We start from the raw sequence: 17,997 nt of genomic DNA on the forward strand, positions 1-17,997 counted from the left end.
CTTTGGTCTATCTAGTGTTAATGCTATGGAGAGGCTGCCAGGGTGTTTGTGTGCTGAGGGCTGATGTGGTCTAGTATAATTAGCTCAGAGTTTGCTCCTGCTGTGCTGAGGGTCTTATGTATTTGGATGACCCCTGTCTCCTTCACGACCTTGCTCCACAGGAACTGCTGGACTGCAGTGCTTTGCCGAGCACCAACATAAAAATTCATATTCAAATTAAAACTTAGAATTGGTTTAGTTTCAGTAGCTTGTGTAGCTTCTTCCCAGAACTGTTGTCTGATAGGAGTGCTTATGCCAGGTTGAGAACTATTTTGGTTACTTTTTCAAAAGTGCTTGTCTGTGTAAGTGAAGAGATCTTGTTATCTGGAATCAGTTCAAGAGGAGTAGACTGAAAAAGTACAGAGCATGATGCATACAGTCTGCCAGTCTTCAGCATACCTTACTGGGTTTTTTTTTTTTGCCTTTCTCTTTTGTGAGCATTTGGAGGAATATTATCATGTCCTATGGTCCCTGGTAGTTATGTAATGGTAGTCAGTGTTCCACTGAAAACACAGAGATTTCATATTCTAAAGGACCCAGTGTAATTTTTCTACACCAAGAGAAGATGTTAAGGATACATCTTCAGCTGAATAAAGAAGATTCCATAAACCTCAGTACAGCTGCTCTCATTTACAGCATCTGAGAATTTGAACCATACTCAAAAGTCTGTAATGATTCTCTCTCTGTGTCATAATTCTTGATAAAAAGATACATGTCTTTTAAATTCTCTTCATATTTGGTTTAGAATCAGAGGCACTAGGCTGTCCTGTTCTTGGTAGGAATGATAGCCATACCAGCTAAATATGCCTGTGGAGCTGTATGTTCTGTATGGCAGTGCTTTTGAGATTGGTAATAGAACTCTCAACAACTGTCCACGGGAAAATGAAACCATTCAAATCTGATTTGGAAGCAATAGGCTGCACATGTTATATACTCTTTGCTTGTCTATTATAAATTATTATGAATAAACCTAAGTGGGAAACTATTACAAAATACAGCCCTGAGCAAAAATTGACAATTTATGAAGACAAGACTTCTTTACGAATGCAGATCCTATGTTTTAGCCTTAAAATATAGTAAAAAATGGGTCAGAATGGAAAGCAGAAGAAGGAACTGTGTATTTCAATGGTAAACACACTGCCCCACGAGTTCTGATAGAATATTGCAGTATTTTAGCTAAAATCACTTCTAAAAGTATTGTCAGTGAATTTAAACATTTTTACCTTTACCATTTAAATCCAGTGAGATCTAAGTCTACATCCCAGACATTTGATGTTTTACTTCTGTTGGGGACAACTTCATTTGGCTGATCATTTGGTTCATATGTTTTTCCTTGTATTTTGGTGCTGCGTAGTGTTCATCGACATTTGAAAATACTAACATGTGAGTTTGAGCACTTGGAAATATGGAGCAATTCAAAGCCTGGGCACTCTTCACCTTTACCCTTACCATTTATTCAGCTGTGCATGTTTCCTTCTTGTTAGAGATCCCATATTGTATGCCATAATCTTCCATGAAAATGGGATAGCTGAGGGTCCTCAGTTATTGCAAATTATTTCTTCCCAGCAGTTTTGTGCTATTCAGCAGAACCGAAACCAAGACAGAGGAAGTAGTTTCCTTTGCAGTCGCTGCAGTCTGAGTGTTCTATGCAGACTGCATACTGCTTGATCTCTCCAAGCTGAGTGATGAAGTGGTGGAAATTTTACCTGTGACAATTACTTCTAATATTCTCTGGTTATTTTCAGTGACTAGTCCAAATACCTTAATGAATCCTTTCAAACTTCAAAACTTGGTAAAGGGTTCTTCTGTGGATCTTGGGAAGGTGTAGGAGGTTCAAAGTCTCAGAAAACTGAACTTTAAATTGTTTGCGCTCCTTAATGGCAACTGATTAGCTGAATTAATAGGGGAGAGATAATTTTGGTTTACTTCCTTTGAATTGTTGTAATTATTTACCATTTGTCCTCATATTTTCATATTAAAGTAGATGAACATTAAGGAAAAAGGGCCCCATCCACTCTTTCACATGAAAACTTGCACAGCCCAAGCAGTGGAGGACTTGGAGGGAGAAAGGGAGAAGTTGCTGCACTGTTGTTCTTGGCCACATTGCCAGTCAAACTGGGCTATTTCTGGAATATTTCCTGGGTAGTGTCAGTTAGGCATAGTATCCTCTGAAGTCTTTTTCTGAACAATATGCTGCTTCAGACTACCCTGTCCTTTATCCCAGTAGTAGCTGCAGCTCACTGGTAAATGAGGTGGTTCCTGCAGGGGACTGTAAACACATTTTAGGGTTCCCATTGTGCACATAGGTAAGGATCATATTGTGTAAGCCTTAGTTCAAAACAAAGAAATATTGTGCACAATGCTGCCTTATAAAAGCCTGTTCATAAGAACTCTAACACAAACCAGAGTCCCTCAGAGTGGCAGCAAGTAGGGCATTTTGTCTAGTTTTGTTTTATCTGGTCAAAATGCTTGTGACTTTGAATTTGTTTCAGTCTTTGCTGCCTTCCTTTCTTCCTCTGTTCCCAGTGACACGTATCCTATCTCTTCTCCTGCATTTACTGCTTAGCCCTTTGAACACAATGCTACTGTTGGGAGTATCAGTTAAAGAGTACCAATGTTGTAATAGCGTGGAAAAGAAGGAGCTGTGTTGCATGATAGAGTGTAGGAAACAAAAGCAAGCATCAGTAGCCAGAACCTGTGAGCAGGTTGTACCTGGAAAGCCCAGACTTTTGGTGCTGTACCTGAGCTCCTGAGAGTGCAGCACCTGAGAATAGCTGCAGGTAGTGTTTCCAGTTTTGTGGAGTCTACCTCTTTTCCTTAACCTCTGCTGCTAGGCTAACAGTGCATGTAAGCTGCTTGTCCCTTACTGCCATTCTTGAATATTCCTTCGGAGAAGAATGACGCCGAAGACTGATTCTTGGCTTTGCACGTTTTACTTTTCTCCTTTCTTATGTAACTCTGCCAGCACTGGTGAAAATTAAAAAGATGTCTGAAGGGCTACGTTCATACATGTACAAGTACTTTGTGTATGCATTAGCAATGACAGGAGTATTGATACAAAAAAGGTAATCCATAGTATCACCCAATGATGCAGTGTTTTCAAGAAGAATTTAAGTTTAGCTTTATTTCTGTGAACCAGATGAAAATATTTTTCAAGTATATATTATTCCTAGGACACTCTTTTATATTTTATAGGACGCCCAGAGCTACTGTAGATATAAAACACAATTTCTGTTTATGAGATCTCTGCATCACCAAAATGCAAATTTAGTTCCTGAATATGTAGGCCAGTTGCTGAATAACCTAGAGAAATACATGGTGAAAACGTTAGTTCTCATGTATTCAGATTACCCTCTTCAAAGGTTTTCCTCAGGTTTTTAATAGCTTGAAAGTCCCAGTTCTGAGGCAGTCTGCAGTTTAAACTTAATTTTCAGTTCTTAGAGTGAAATCATTTAAATAAACAAATAAAAGTGGCACGTCATGTGTAGTGTGTGCCAAAGTACACCCTGTGCCAGTTAGAATTAATTTTTATGATTATAAACTCACACAAGAGTTTATAATCATAACAATGTGGATACGTATGCTTGTCCCTAGCGTCTCTGATGCCACTTGCAATACTAGAAACATGCACAGGTAACATCCCATCATGGGTCTGACCTGTGTTTATTTTTAGTGTTTAACAAATCACTTTCTTTAGCTGTTTTTCTTCTTCACTTAATGAAAGGCATATAAATCTTGTTGCTAAATAACACCAGGATATTTGATAGCAAAAAGGAAATCTCTCCTCCTTTTCTTTGTGAATAGCCAGATGGATGTGTTTACCCTTCAGAGAAATTTAGATTTGATATTTTTGTTATGTTTTGTTTTCTTCCTGGTAATTATGTTGGCATTTTGCTGATCCCTAGTCATGCATTATTACAATGGAAGGTGACAATTAGATTGTCTTCACTTGGAGAAACAAGTAATTTGATATTCACCAAGCTGTCAGGTAACAGTACCTCATAGTACTAAGAGCTCCTGGCAATGTGGTTTGGCACCTATATTTAAGTGCTTTGATGCTTGCGTAACCTCTCCTCAATCAGAAATATTTTGCCTGCTAGAAATGTTTTTAGGCTTGTTGTGTAGGGTGTTTAGTGAAAGCACAATTGGTAACTGAGCTGCAGAGCCACTGTTTTGTGTTACATGGAGGTACTAATTAGGTGGTTTAGTGCAAATGGCTACAAGTGAGCCTGAAACTGATATTTAATTTCACTGTCTGCTGAGAAGCTCTGTTTGACTTAGAAATGAGAATCAGAAATATGGAGGAGAGAAATCTGACTGTAGATAAAATACTTCTGTTCTAAATTAGGTGGTGCAGAGAAATGGCACACAACCTTTTGTTTTCACACCTGTAGGTTTTTAAATTAACTGTTTAACTCATGAGGTGAACTCTTAAGCACCTCCTGAAAATGAACTGTAGGAGGAAGAAGTTGCAAAAATACTCTGTCTTACCAATGGAGTATGTAGCTCAGAGAGTCTTGAAAGGATTTTAATGAACCTCTCAGGAACCGGTGCCCATCAGGTGTAAGTGTGGTCAGGAAGGTTTCTATTTATTAGAACAAGTTCTTAACTAGCTCTGTAAGGGAAAGATTAAATGTATTCTTGTCTTTTGTATGAAGTCTCAACTCAAAGTCTTATTAAAAGAAATTACTGAGTAGTTGTAGGTATCCTTTATCAAAACCATTTATATAACCACTCAGTTATGACATTCTATTCCCTAAAAAAATGGAATAAATTATTATCTATAACAATCATTGCTTTTTTAGTCTTGTTGTTAATGGTTGCTTTTATTTATATTCTATGTTCTGTTATTTGCTACCTAGAACAACAAATCCCAGTTAAATTGTTGATGGATAAATCCTTGCTCACTCTTGTTCCCAGTAGTTATTGGTAGAGATAGCTGGAAGTCAGTACTGCCTTTTTTTACTTTTTCTTCTTCCAACAGTAAGAAATTGGATATGCAGAGACACATGGCATGGTCATAGGACTTTAAAGGCAGCCATCAGTGAGAAGCTAATACCAACCAATTAAACAGAGGTGGTTACGTGATGTAACATTATCAGGAGAAACAATTCATGAGTCAAAGCATTCCGGAGCATATGAGCTCCAGTCCAAAGAACAGTCTCAAGCTGTTTAAATAAAGTGACAGCAATATTGTCAGCTAAATATAAACTACAGAAAATATTAACTACAGTGACTGAAGATGAGCACATCCCAGGTGCTAAATGACTATGCTTTCACTGCCCTTTACTGCATTCAAGGAGAGTTCACCTTAAGCACTTTCTGTGAAAGCTTCTGCTAGTGAATAGAGTGGCACTTGTAAACTACTAGAAAGGTAGCTTGTGTTTTTGGGATCTTGTGAATCCAAATAAGCACTGGATTTTCACTGAATAGTCACTGGGGACTGCAAGGCTGTTCTGCTGCATCCTCTTGAGTGTTTTTGACAACTAGATGAACAGACAGGAATGCGTTCCTTAATTCTAATATTTTATTGTCCCTGCATGGCTGAGAAATGCTTTAAAAAGTTCCAAGGAGTTGGTTTAGCTCTCATGTTGTTTGATTATAAGAATAAGAAGAAATATAACCAAAATCATTCCAAACCCTCTGAGTTTTCAGGAAGTCTGAATCTGAAGTCAAACTTTGTGATATGGATTCCTATCTATTAACAGAAGTGTAATTTGTCTGGGTTGGAAAAACAAATGCAGGAATAGCTGAGTGTGTATCTTGGAAGCTGTGGGTGTATAGCTTAGCCTGGTGCTTATTTCAGCTAGAGATTTGGGTGCTCAGCAATATAGCTGTCATTTCTTGTATCATACTTGCTTCCATCCTTTCTCTTCACTCCAGCACTTCTATTTTCAGGTTGATTCCTGTGACTACCATAAAGTCTCTAATCTTGCACTGCTGTTTGTGATCTGTGTGTAACTAACCGCAAAATGAAGCCAGGGAAGAGCTTGAGGGAGTTAAACTGATTTGCCTAAGGCAAATCTGAGCCAGGAAGCGAAATTGGGAGTCTCCCCATGGCTGCTTGGTCAATTTATACAGGATTGGTGCACAGGAATCCAAGCTGGGGTGTGGGGCCATAGAAGAATGGTATCATTAACTGCTCATTTGTGTTACTAAGTCTCCTTGAAAAGAGATATGAGATTTCATAATTTTAGGAAATAACTGTTTATTCTGCAATGGCAGACAGATTACAGCATTAGATTACAGCTGTAACTGGTAGCTTTATGCAGCCAAAACAAAGACCTCTTTTCCTGAAAGGTTAAACTATACTAAACTGGTTCACATCTAGAAATGAGTAACTTCTTCCAGTAACCTTTCACAGAATCGTAGAATCAACCAGGTTGGAAGAGAGCTCCAAGATCATCCAGTCCAACCTATCCCCCCAGCCCTGTCCAATCAACTAGACCATGGCACCAAGTGCCTCATCCAGGCTTTTCTTGAACACCTTCAGGGATGGCGACTCCACCACCTCCCTGGGCAGCCTGTTCCAATGCCAGTCACTCTCTCTACGAAGGACTTCCTCCTGACATCCAGCCTATACCTCCCCTGGCACAACTTGAGACTGTGTCCCCTTGTTGTGTAGCTGGTTGCCTGGGAGAAGACACCAACCTCACCTGGCTACTGCCTCTCTTCAGGTAGTTGTAGACAGCAATGAAGTCACTCCTGAGCATCCTTCTCCAAGCAAAACAACCCCAGCTCCCTCAGCCTCTTCTACAGGGCTGAGTGCTAGGCCCCTCACCAGCTTCATCGCCCTTCTCTGGACACGTTCCAGTATCTGAACATCTCTCTTGAATTGAGGAGCCCACAACTGGACACAGTACTCAGGATGTGGCCTGACCAGTGTTGAGTACAGAGGAAGAATAACCTCCCTTTTCCTACTTGCCACACTGTTCCTGGTACAAGCCAGCATGCCATTGGCTCTCTTGGCCACCTGGGCACACTGCTGGCTCATGTTCAGCCTGCTGTCTACCAGTACCCTCACGTCCCTTTCTGCCTGGCTGCTCTCCAGCCACTCTGTCCCCAGCCTGTAGTGCTGTTTGGGGTTGTAGTGGCCAAAGTGTAGAACCCTGAACTTAGCCTTTATGCAACTCTGTCAGTGTATCCCATTCTACATCAGGTCTGTACTTTTGTAGGTGAACTTGCCCTGCAAAGTAGATTGCGTTAAGGATGCCTTGGAGTTTCAGAAGTGTTCTGAGGATACATGATAGACATAGGGTCACCAAGTGATGAGGTCTGCAACCTGGTTGATTCTAGGATAGGAGGATACTGTAGACAGCGCAGGCAAAGCATGTACAATGCATTTAATTTATTCCAAAGCTGAGTGCTGATTTGTAAGGGTCCTCTGAGTCAAAAGGTGTGGAGGGCTAAGATGCTGTTGCTGAAATTTACTTTTTGTGAACACCAGGTTAGCATGAAAAATTAGAAGAAAATATTTAAAAGGTTATCAGTGCTTCTAAAAATTATTTCTCTTCATTTGTTTAGTTCTGGAGTCACTGAAGCACTTAAACACGTACTTAACTTTTTGAAACTGAGTAGTCCAACTTGAAACTAGTGGACTGCTTGCATATTTGCAGTTAATCATGCACTTAAGTACTTTAATCTGGCACTTTGGGGAAAAGAAATGGAAACTGTTCATAAAAGCCCTGTAAATGAATGTATGTCTAATCTAATCCTATTCCAATCTACTGTAGCTGTAGACCTGGGTTATGTCTGTACTGCAGAAGCTGAAGCAGGATGAATTAGTCCATCTGAGTACCATGCTACTGTAGCTGGAGTGCTATCAGAAATGACCTCGTTTAAAATTAGTTTGGACATCTCAACTTTACAAAGCAGTCATTTATGTGGCATGCCTTTAGCTTTATGAATGCATCGTGAGGGTGGTGTGGAGAAGAAGCTAATCTCCAGCCAGCTATGAGTCAACTTGTCATATATCTCATTGTTACTGCTTAGTTTATGTATTTTTGGAATATTGTCAAGCTATGACATTGTTGTTATCTGTGTTAATACTTTGTGACTTGATTTTGAAGTGACTATCCACTAAAACTCTGAGTCCAGCCATAACTGCTGGTATAACATTTAATCATTTGAGCAGTCAGTAGGGATGGAAGAATTTAAGCTTAGAAGATCTTTCATGTCAGGAATATCTAATTTTCAAGAAAGAGGATATACGTTGCTGGAGGAATTTGAGGCTGCACAAAAGCCTTAATGAGTATTATTATTAGCATTTGTACACACTATCTACAGGAGAAAAGGAAAGCATTTTGAGAATCTGATGGGCAGTCTTGGTTAGAAGAGAGAGAATGTTGATTTTGGACTAAAATAAAAATCCATGTCAGATAAGTAGAGAATAGAATTAGTTGGGACTGCGCTTAGCTATATGTAGGCAAGAACCCTTTAGTTCAATTTTAGCTCTACTGTTATGGTATTGAAGGCTGACTGAAACTGGGGTTCAGTTCCTCAGCTTAGTTGAGGTTTTGTTACATGATCCTGTTCTTTTTCTGCCCCAGTTTCAGAATCCAAATCAAGATTTATTTATTTCTCAAAGCTGAGTAGGTGATAGGACTTGATATAATTAGAGCCTTTTCCAGCTCTTCTTTTCATATCCATTAGGTATATTTTCCACCTTTAGTGATTGCTGTGTTCAGCTAATCGGTCAATTTAACCAAAGCAACAATTTCACAATGTAGTTTTCTTTCTGATTGTGTGCTGTGTAATCAATATACTGATATAATGTGAGTGTAATTTCCTCTCTTATTTTATCTCCACTGCACAGTATTATAAATAAACAGCTAAAAAAGAAAAAAGAAAGAAAAGCACCAAACAAATCTGTTGCATCTTCTTTTAAGATTGTACCACTGTAGACACTTGTTCTAGTAAAGTAGAATTGGACCCACTTGATTGCATTTAAATTTTTCATGCTTCAGCAGTTTGTCTGGGAGCATAGTAAAGAAAACCCCCCGAGCGAGGATAGCTTAGAATAATAGAACTTGATTTTGTGTATTATAGCGGCACCATTTGCGCTGCTGTAGTTAGGGTTGTGTCAGCACTTCCATTATAAACCCCTGTTTGCAGGGGTTAGAACTAGGGAGATATTTTTTTATCAGAAACTTAAAAAAAAAAAATCATTGGAGTGAATTTGATTGATAAGAAGTGAAAAAAGAAAATAAATTATAATGGCAATTAGTAAATTTCTGATACTTTTGACAAGCCTTAGTTAGTGTGAATATTGGGTTTGAGTGGTGGGTTGGTTTTTTTTGTTTCTTCTCACCAGGGATTTTAGCAAATGCATTTTTCATAGTTTAAATGTAAAATTGGGAAGTTATTATGGCTTAAAATTTGGCTGCTATTCATACTCTCATTTTAAACATTTAAACATTGTAACACAACAACCTGTTATATGGTTCAATGTTAACATAAACATACTCTCCTCAAAAGGGCCAGATTCTTCTCCCTTGGAATTTGATGAGACCTTAGAGTTTTTCTCCAAACTCTGGTTTTTGGACCAGGTGGAGCTGTGTACAGAATTCCCCCATTTGAATAAAAACGAGCACATAATGAGTAAAAACCCCCACAAAGTAGTTGGTTGGATAGTACTCAGTTGTAGAGTTTCTATTAGTTTTTTTTCAGATTATAAGCCCAGGTATCGTCAATATTGAGTGCATAACCTGGCACCTCAGAAGGCATGTACACAGAAGATATTTTGATTGAGTTAATGGTTGTGCTGGAAAAAGAAGGTGGAGGCCTTCATCCAGTAGGGTCCTGCATCTCTGTCCCTTTTACCTCAATGTTTAAAACCTGGCAACCAAAAATCTGGAAGGTATGTGAAGTGCTGGACTCTGACTGTAGCTTATGTTCTAAATCTTGCCGACAAAAGCTTAGGGAAAAATGGAAGCAAAACACACCCTTTGGAAAATATGTCATGAGGAGACCGAGTGCCTTGGAGGTCTGCTTGAGCTTGCTTTTCTGTTGAGCCTGCAGGACTATAGTTACTGACTAAAGTTCAGTATGAAAAGGTGGCTGCCCATAGTGCAGCAGGTAAGAAAAAGGGTGGGTGGAGCTGGAAAGCATTGGAATCCTGTTCTTGGTCCGTTCTCGCAGTCTAGCACAGAAGAAAGTTGCTGGGCGTGACCTGAGATGATTAGCAAATGCTGTTTTGTCAGTGTAATCTTATTTTTAAAGTGAACAGAGTCCTCTTTTCTCTCCATAATCAAATAAAAGAGCATGAATAGAGACTTCCATTTAATTTTGTTGAAAACATCATAAATAAGAGGAAAGCATATTAGTGTGTATGGCAAAGGAAAAGTGTTTCCTCTGCGTGGCATTACCAGTAGATAGCTTTACTGAATGGTCACTTGAGGAAACACCAAAAGCCTGTTTATGAAATAGAGGTGAAGCCTTTCTAGACTAATTACATTCAGCATGTAATTTCTAAACTTCAGTCTGAATTTTGATTTTCAATTAACATTCCCAATTTGAAGATAATTTTCTATTTAATGTAATTGCAGGAAATAATTTATTGGCTGATTAAGACTGAGGGCCCAGCCTTCCTTAAGAAAACAGTCCCTAACAAACCAGCCTTTAAAGCCAACTTGGAGCTTTGGACAGATTCAGCCTATTTTTGCAGCTGCAGAGTTGTGTTTAATTAGGATTGTGCACTATTATTCATTGGTGCAGTTTGTAGTTGAAATTATTCTTAAGAGACATTTTCATTTCTGGTTTTGTGTCATGATTAATTTATGGTGGAGAAACAGCCCTAGCTCTAGCTTTTCACAGAAGCTCATTCAGTTTCAACAGGGACGAGATCTGTTGTGAAGGTGAAAGAAAGAAAAATCCTTTATTGTGACTTACAGGCTTCATGTCTGATCGTCAAATTGCATAGAGCACTGACTTATATTTTCGCGTGAGAGATTACATTAACATGACTATTTTAATGAGAAAAGGGAAAGTAAACCTTTTAATTTATCTTGGATCATAGCAATTGTGAAACAGAACCTTTTGAAGTCTGTACAGTAGTGCTGGTTGCTGAACTCTTGGCATATTCTCTGTAGCATCCACACAAATTCTTTAGTGTAGTGAGAATGTAATCGCCGGTTTAAATTCCTCAGTTATGCTTATTGGCAACATGAATATTAGACTCTCACTTATACTTGGGTTCTCCTAAAGAAAACACAACCCCTTTTTTTCCCACCAGTATCGAGTTTAAGAGACAGGATTATCTCTATTTACAGCATAATTATTCTAAATAGGTATCAGTGTTTTAATATGTTTCGAAGCACTTCAAAGCTTGTAATACTTCCATATAGTACTGTACATAATTAGATTAGTTGATCCTATATTAATTTTTTTCCCCACTGTAAGATAGTAAATCTGAACTCCGTCATTAATTGTGAGAGATTTAGCATTAGCTGTTAAATCCTATGTGAAACACAAGCTGCTACATAAAAACTACTGTTTAAATTGGAATTAACTTAATTATTTTTCTTTGCACTTGATATTTCCTTCACTGTAATATTCATGAAAGCATGTGACAGATTTGTAAATTTAACTGTTAGTCTCAGATTTCCAGACCCTTTAATCAGTATTTATTTGTCTGTAGAAACAGTACTAGCAAGTTAATGATTTGCTAATTTGAAAAATGCTCATGTGGTTTCCTATGTTAACTGATTTGTGCATTTTTAAAGAAATGGTATGAAATCAATTATTGTTAAAAAGCAATTAAGATGAAGATCTTATTCCTTAGCTTCACAGCCATTTCAATGTCAAGGATATTCTAAAGTTACTAAAACCTGGGCAAATAGCTCATACGTTCTAGCTGTCTTCTTTCAGGTTTATTAATGATTGTTTTAACAGTGGTAGTTAATCTTATTAGAAAATTTAAACAAAGTGTTTTCAGATTTTGAGTTGAAGTCAGTTATATTTTCACCTAAGTGCAGAAACTGGTAAAAGCTGTGTTTGCATATGAGATGGTAGTAAGAGGCCATTATTAGGAGAAGACATTTAACATAAATCAATGCATTTATTCATTACACTTTTAAGGCATTTAAAGTAATTTGTTGAGCTGTATCCTGTACTCGATGCCTAATATGAAATCAAACATAATTATTTTAGATTTTTAGTTCAAACTGGAAAGGATTACTCACATATTCATCCTTTTAATAAGCTATTCAGTTTTAGGACATTTTTCACGTGAACATCTCAAAACACTTTCCAAAAGGTAAATCAGGGTAAAATTTTAAGCAGGTGAAGATCAGATACAGTTATAAACTAACAGCAAAAGGAATTATTTAGTAGAATTTGAAATGGCTTTAAAAATTCTTATCTGTGTATAAAATATCTTCAGTTTGTAAGGAATGATGCTAGGAAAGCAGTGATGGGCCCTGCCATTTAAATGTTTGCATGTAACCTTCAGATTGCTCATGGGAGTAACAGTTTCAAGACTTGAACTCTTAATCAAAATAAACATGAAAATACCAATAAAATAATCATTTTCTTATGACTGGAGAAAATGTTATTGTTTGACAAGCCTGAATTACTATGATAACGTCATTAGCTCAACTCTGACCTTGACATCAATGAATAGTTTCTCTCAGTGTTTTGGATCCCCTGAACCCGGACTTTTAAGAGTACTTGTTTATGATGTAGTTGTTAACTGTTGCAGGCATGTGTGGTGTGTTCAGAAGATTGCTTGGAGCTTGATTTCTTTTTTTTTTAAATTTCTTTCCCTTAACACCAGTCTTTTCCCTTTGTCTGCTTTTCTTGTTCTGTAGAAGAATGTCTTCCAAGCAGGCTACCTCTCCATTTGCATGTGCAACTGATGGAGAGGAAACAATGACCCAGGACTTAACATCACGAGACAAGGAAGAGGGCAACAGTGATCAGCACGCGACCTCTCATCTGCCTCTACATAATGTAATGCACAACAAACCTCACTCTGAGGAGCTACCAACTCTGGTCACGACCATCCAACAAGATCCTGAGTGGGATGGAGTCATCTCAGCCCAACACAGAATGGTGAGTTTCACAGTTCTCACAATGGCTTTATAAGTTAGCATTGTAAAAGACTGCTCAGTTCCATTTTGAGGGACATGTTCAGTACGATCCTTCATGGATGTAAAGCTTTTTAAATGTTAAAGTGTCAGTGTTAGTAATAGATCAACATCAATATGATGTAATTGTAAATTACAATTGTATAATCTTCTTAAGTATACAGGTCTGTATGAATGAGGTCATTTGATGTGTTCACCTTGGGAAAGGAAATGCATCTATTTATCACGTTTTCACTCATACCCTGATTTATGTCATAACCTTTCCAGCTCATATATTCAAGCATTAATTTCTGACAGGAGGATATAGCTCACAACTGTTTGTCATCTGCAAAGTGTTGTGGTGAAGGAAAAAACTTTAATGTATTTTTTCACTTGTCACTCAAAAATGAACCCACCAAATCTAGTATAGTATAGCTTTATACCACAACAAAGAAGCTGACATTTTAGGTGACACAAACATACTGCTGTATTTATAGGAAATTATAACTTTTTGTGAGCAGAAAGGTGTTTGTGAGTAACTATGTTATACTCTTCTGCTCTAGATCACCAGTTTGTATGCAGGTGATAGCTGTGATTGGAATGATTATCTGTATTCTCTTTAATAGCCTAGATGAAATTATTTTGCAGTTGCAATTCTGTACCTGCATCCTCAAATTTCTGCAATAAATGGGAAGACTGTAGGGAGACTGCATGGGCAGAGTATCTGAATGTATTTTCTTTGCCTGTGTTCCTTAGAAACAGAGTTAAGGTATATGGAGCAGCCAGGTGTTCTGTAAATTTAGAACATCATAATTCCAGGCTCTCCATGAAGTCACTTTCACAGACATTGAAGTCACACAATTAGTTTAAAAAAGACCACCCTGCATTTTCATATTTTTTTCTGTACTTTTATTAAATGCCTATGAGGGACTTTTTTTGGGCAACTTCTTTCCTAATGTCTGATCTAAGGTGGCAAAAAATAAAATATAAAATTAGTTTAAAGAAAAATTATTCTAGGTCAGTAGTTTGACAAGATAGGCTGTAGGTTGTATATGTGGCTTTTGTGCAGAATTCTCACATGGAAGGGTCAGTCTTTTGGTCAAGTCATGTGATAAACACACCAGAATTATTTTAGAGTTATCAGAATATTTCTGTGTTATCAAGAGGCCAAGTTGAATGCTGGCCAGAAAGAATTGGTCAAGGCCATTGATGGAACAAAATAAAATCTGTCAATAGGCTGGGTGGTAGGAGGAAGCTCTTCACAGAGAGTGATTTGCCATTGGAATGGGCTGCCCAGGGAGGTGGTGGAGGCACCGTCCCTGGGGGTGTTCAAAAAAAGATTGGATGGGGCACTTAATGCCATGGTCTAGTTGAGTGGATATGGCTGGGTGCTAGGTTGGAGTGGATGATCTTGGAGGTCTCTTCCAACCTGGTTGATTCTATGATTCTATGAATTTATCAGATGTTTTCCTATTCATTCACAGTAGCATGTACACTCTGGAAATTTAGGTCTTAGGACACCAATAACATGGATAAAATGATTCTCCATCCAGAAGGAAAGGAACTCCTAAGTTCCAGGAGTCCGTCAAAGCGTCTGTGTTTGGTTCAGGCTGTTCCTTGGACTTGAAGCAACACTTAAGCTGAATTAATAGAATCTCCTAGAGTATGGTCCATTGTACTCACTGGTAATGCTCTGAAGTGGGTTTACACTTAGAGCAACAGGGCACACTCTCTTGTTGTCTTTCTTAGTACTGCCCTAGCATGTCAACGCTTGGCCATGGCATGAATCAATACTCAGCTTATCATATTTCAGAGCAGGTGCATAAACTTTGCTCGAGTGACTTAGCACTCTGCTTTTCCTCTGTCCTTTTCTTCAGTAAATATTCCATCATACATGTAGATGAATGTCCTGAAAACCATTAGGAGTTTCCACAATTCCCTTGGGTTAAATCTGGCAGTGGATGTATGCTATCTTTATTTAGGTAGCTCTCAGCTAAACCAAACAGATTTATTTTTTTTTGCCCAGCTCAAAGCTGGGTATAATTTACAGGGCTTGGCTAGCAGTGAGACCTGAAGTTCTAAGATGTGGTGCTTGGTTGCACTTTGAGAGCTCTCAAATGTACAGAGCAAAGTCTCAGTGTATTTACAGTTTCGGTGAGTTCGATGTCTACTTAGATCATGGCAGTGAAGTGGTGAAAATACTCTTTTTCTCTGTAAGAGACTGTCACTTAGAGTAACTTGTTTGACTTGATTTCTATTTTCTCTTTCTTATGCTCTTCATGAGCAAACCTTTAAGACTCAACTAATCACAAAGTTTCTCTGAAATACATCTGTTTCCAAGCAGGCATCAATATTGCTAGGAAAGAATTCCGAGGTGCCTTCAATTTTCCCACTGAAGGCAATTGCATACTCTTTTAAGAGAGGAGTTTCTTTCCAGAAAAACAGATTTCATAAGGTGGATTGGGCAATTTTGAGATAGGTGCTGTGGTGGTGACTACTTTTCTACTTAATAAAACTGAATTCCCAGAGGGTAAGCACATTCTGACCTTTCCCAGACGGATCCTTTCAAAGCAGATTTGAAGAAGCACCTGCTCATACCATTTACACTGAAAGTAAAGACAGTAGAGACAGTAGTGCTGTCATTAGAATGCATCAATAATATGTGTTACAAGGTAGTAAATTCCAAGAATGCTGTGTCGACATACAGGGAGGAAAAAAAATTCTCTTTTATGTAGTATCTAATTAAGGACACAATTCTGCCTCCTTCGTGCCCTTAAGAGTACTAAGGAGTTCACTGGGATTTCTGAGAGTGCACCCTGTGCATGGTAACATGCTACAAGGGCTATGCAGATCTTAAGATACTGTGGTAGGGCAATCTGGATGAAAAAAAAGGGTGAGGTTTGCCCCAACCTTTCTGGTGTGCAGCACTTTCTGGGATATAAGGTACCTTTGCTCTGCATTGTGTATAATCATAAAAAAGCCCCACACTGGCTAGAAATGTTTTCAAACTTTCACTCCCTTCTGATATCAGGCATTGCTTTCCACTGAGTCCTTTGTGTATTCTGAATGTCTGGAAGCCAAAATATTTTGTTTTAACTCCCACTCTATAGTATTTCCCAGCTGTGTACTTATATGGTGTAATAAAAGGATTTAACAAATGGGAAATAGCAGCTGCATTTGGAAATTCCCTTTGTGCTCCCTCTTCATTTGACAGATTCAGCAATGTGTAACAACTGTAACGTCAGACCTGTAATGACTTACACTGCGAGTATCGTATCACCAGCCAATTTGATGTTACAGTAGGGAGAAAAGAACTGAAAGATCTCTGTAATTTCATATTGCTGAGTTGAAAAGATTTTATGTATATTTCTCACTGTAACTCATATAAGGATACCTGGACACGGGTGTTTATTGCTGCTTATACTTCTCCTAGGAAATAAAATGTATTTTAGGGTAAGGACATAGCTGGTTGCTGCAGCAAACTGTAGGTAGAAGGGCAAGCTGGTACTAAGATAATGAGAAAAGTAGCCTGCTTTCTTCCATGGATAGTGAGTAGCAGGCAAGGAATAGAGTCAGTTTTTTAGACTGCATCCAAAACCTGGCTCTCTCAGAGCAACAGAGAGAGAGAATGAGGGAGGAAAGCCAACAATGCCTATTTTTACTTAATAACTAAATTGTTCTATGGCAATAGTACATTTGATAGCACAGATGTATAGAAATTGGAATCATAATTTATGCTTTGTTCACTGGGGAACCAAAAATGGTCCCCACCTTCATAGAGAGTCCCTTATAGCTTGCGAGGTAAGCTGTGAAGGTTTCTCATTTTTACTCTGAAGTGTTAGGAGAAAGCAGTGCCACCACAATGCAAAACTGCATGGCCAAGCTGGTCTGATCTTTGAGGAGTGGGATGGTGTATTCCCCTGGCTGTGAAGCCTGGATGTGGGCCTTGTGAACAATAACTTTGGTAAACATTGATCTAATGAACTTATGAATCTTTCTTGAAATTGCAGACTTTACCTGCATGCCCTGCTCCAAATAGTAACAGGAGGAGAGGGGCAAATTCTATTCCCATCCCCACTCCCCATATAACAATTTGCTAACAGACAGGATGTTATGAAGAACTTGCAGGCACTGTATCATCACTATACATGATGATGTATCGCTGTGATGGTCACAGTAATCTTTTCCCTTGCCCACCACTGTAGAGGGTATATAGACGGCATGTGCAAGCACAAAATGAGGGCATCCACGTCTCTTTGCTCTGCTCTTACTTGGAATGATGCAGTGAGAGTGTTACAGGGAACCACAGCACCATCTCAGGTCTAGAGGATGAGTGTTATTTCCCTTTGACTGAGGAGAAACAAACACATATGTACATGTATTTGTGTGCATATGTATATATACAAGTTAATTTCCTCCAAATATGTGCTCTGTTTCTCTGTACATTTTGTAACATCGTTCAGGGATGCCTTGGATTTAGAAATGGAATGTATCTCCTTGGATTTTATGTCAGATGGCAACATTTCACAGTTAATGTCAAATCTCTGTATTTTGTTGACTTCTGGCCGGAAGAGTGCAAGGCTTCCTACCTTTCCACTCTGGCTGCATGCAGGTCTCAGCAGTACTGATAGCAAATTTGTATATGCAGCAGGAAAAGTAAAGATCTCTTAATACTATGCATGTTTTCTTCTTTTAAAATAATTTTAAAGCACCAAGTATTAAATTCAACTTTATGTAGCTTTAGCAAAACTACTGGTACCAGAAGGGAAGGCAGAAATAGATTTTAATGTTTCAGTCCTTGGTGTTTTTACATCAAGCACAATCTTGATGCTCTCTATTCTTCTATTAACTTCTCTTGTTGAAAGTTCTTCCCTTCAAGGAAAATAAACTC

At 38.4% G+C, this 17,997-nt stretch overlaps 1 protein-coding gene across 12 annotated transcripts in view; it reads left to right on the forward strand.

Moving 5' to 3' along the window:
• The window catches only part of SOX6 (SRY-box transcription factor 6), a 397,240-nt gene that overhangs the window by 161,924 nt on the left and 217,319 nt on the right, over positions 1-17,997 (forward strand). For all 12 annotated transcript variants that reach the window (XM_064163636.1, XM_064163637.1, XM_064163638.1 and 9 more), the window contains one exon: positions 12,849-13,092. In XM_064163636.1, coding sequence (XP_064019706.1) covers positions 12,853-13,092 — 240 coding nt within the window. In that variant the 5' untranslated portion in view covers positions 12,849-12,852. The remainder of the gene's footprint in view (positions 1-12,848; positions 13,093-17,997) is intronic.

This window comes from Pogoniulus pusillus, chromosome 24 (assembly GCF_015220805.1).
Source record: "Pogoniulus pusillus isolate bPogPus1 chromosome 24, bPogPus1.pri, whole genome shotgun sequence".
Taxonomy (NCBI): Eukaryota; Metazoa; Chordata; class Aves; order Piciformes; family Lybiidae; genus Pogoniulus; species Pogoniulus pusillus.